The 438-nt window shown below is 64.6% G+C and overlaps 1 protein-coding gene across 1 annotated transcript in view; it reads right to left on the reverse strand.

Moving 5' to 3' along the window:
* FN1 (fibronectin 1) overlaps positions 1–378 on the reverse strand; it is a 49,944-nt gene extending 49,566 nt beyond the window's left edge. Inside the window, exon 1 of the mRNA XM_010133014.1 lies at positions 3–378. Within this exon, the coding sequence (XP_010131316.1) occupies positions 3–378 (376 nt within the window). The remainder of the gene's footprint in view (positions 1–2) is intronic.
* Positions 379–438: the final 60 nt, after the last annotated feature.

Consider the following 438-nt stretch of genomic DNA (forward strand, 5'->3'; position numbering starts at 1 on the left):
GGTCTCATGGGGCCGACGCCAGGTATCGCCGATCTTGTAGGACTGGCCACCCTCGTGGCAGCGATCTGCAGTGGGAGAGAGGGGAGCTAAGGCGAGGACCACGCCAGGGACGATATCCTGGGGATGAGGTAAGGGCCGTCCAGCCAGGGACAAAGAGGTGACGAGAAGGGGTGGCTCATGGGGCCGACGCCAGGTATCGCCGATCTTGTAGGACTGGCCACCCTCGTGGCAGCGATCTGCAGTGGGAGAGAGGGGAGCTAAGGCGAGGACCACGCCAGGGACGATATCCTGGGGATGAGGTAAGGGCCGTCCAGCCAGGGACAAAGAGGTGACGAGAAGGGGTGGGGTGGGCCGGCCATGGCTGACAGTGCCCGCCATTTTCCACCGGCGTCCGCCTGTTTGTGAGCCCCCCAGGCCCTCTCCCCTCTCCTCAGCTAT

This window comes from Buceros rhinoceros, unplaced genomic scaffold (assembly GCF_000710305.1).
Source record: "Buceros rhinoceros silvestris isolate BGI_N320 unplaced genomic scaffold, ASM71030v1 scaffold23303, whole genome shotgun sequence".
Taxonomy (NCBI): domain Eukaryota; kingdom Metazoa; phylum Chordata; class Aves; order Bucerotiformes; family Bucerotidae; genus Buceros; species Buceros rhinoceros.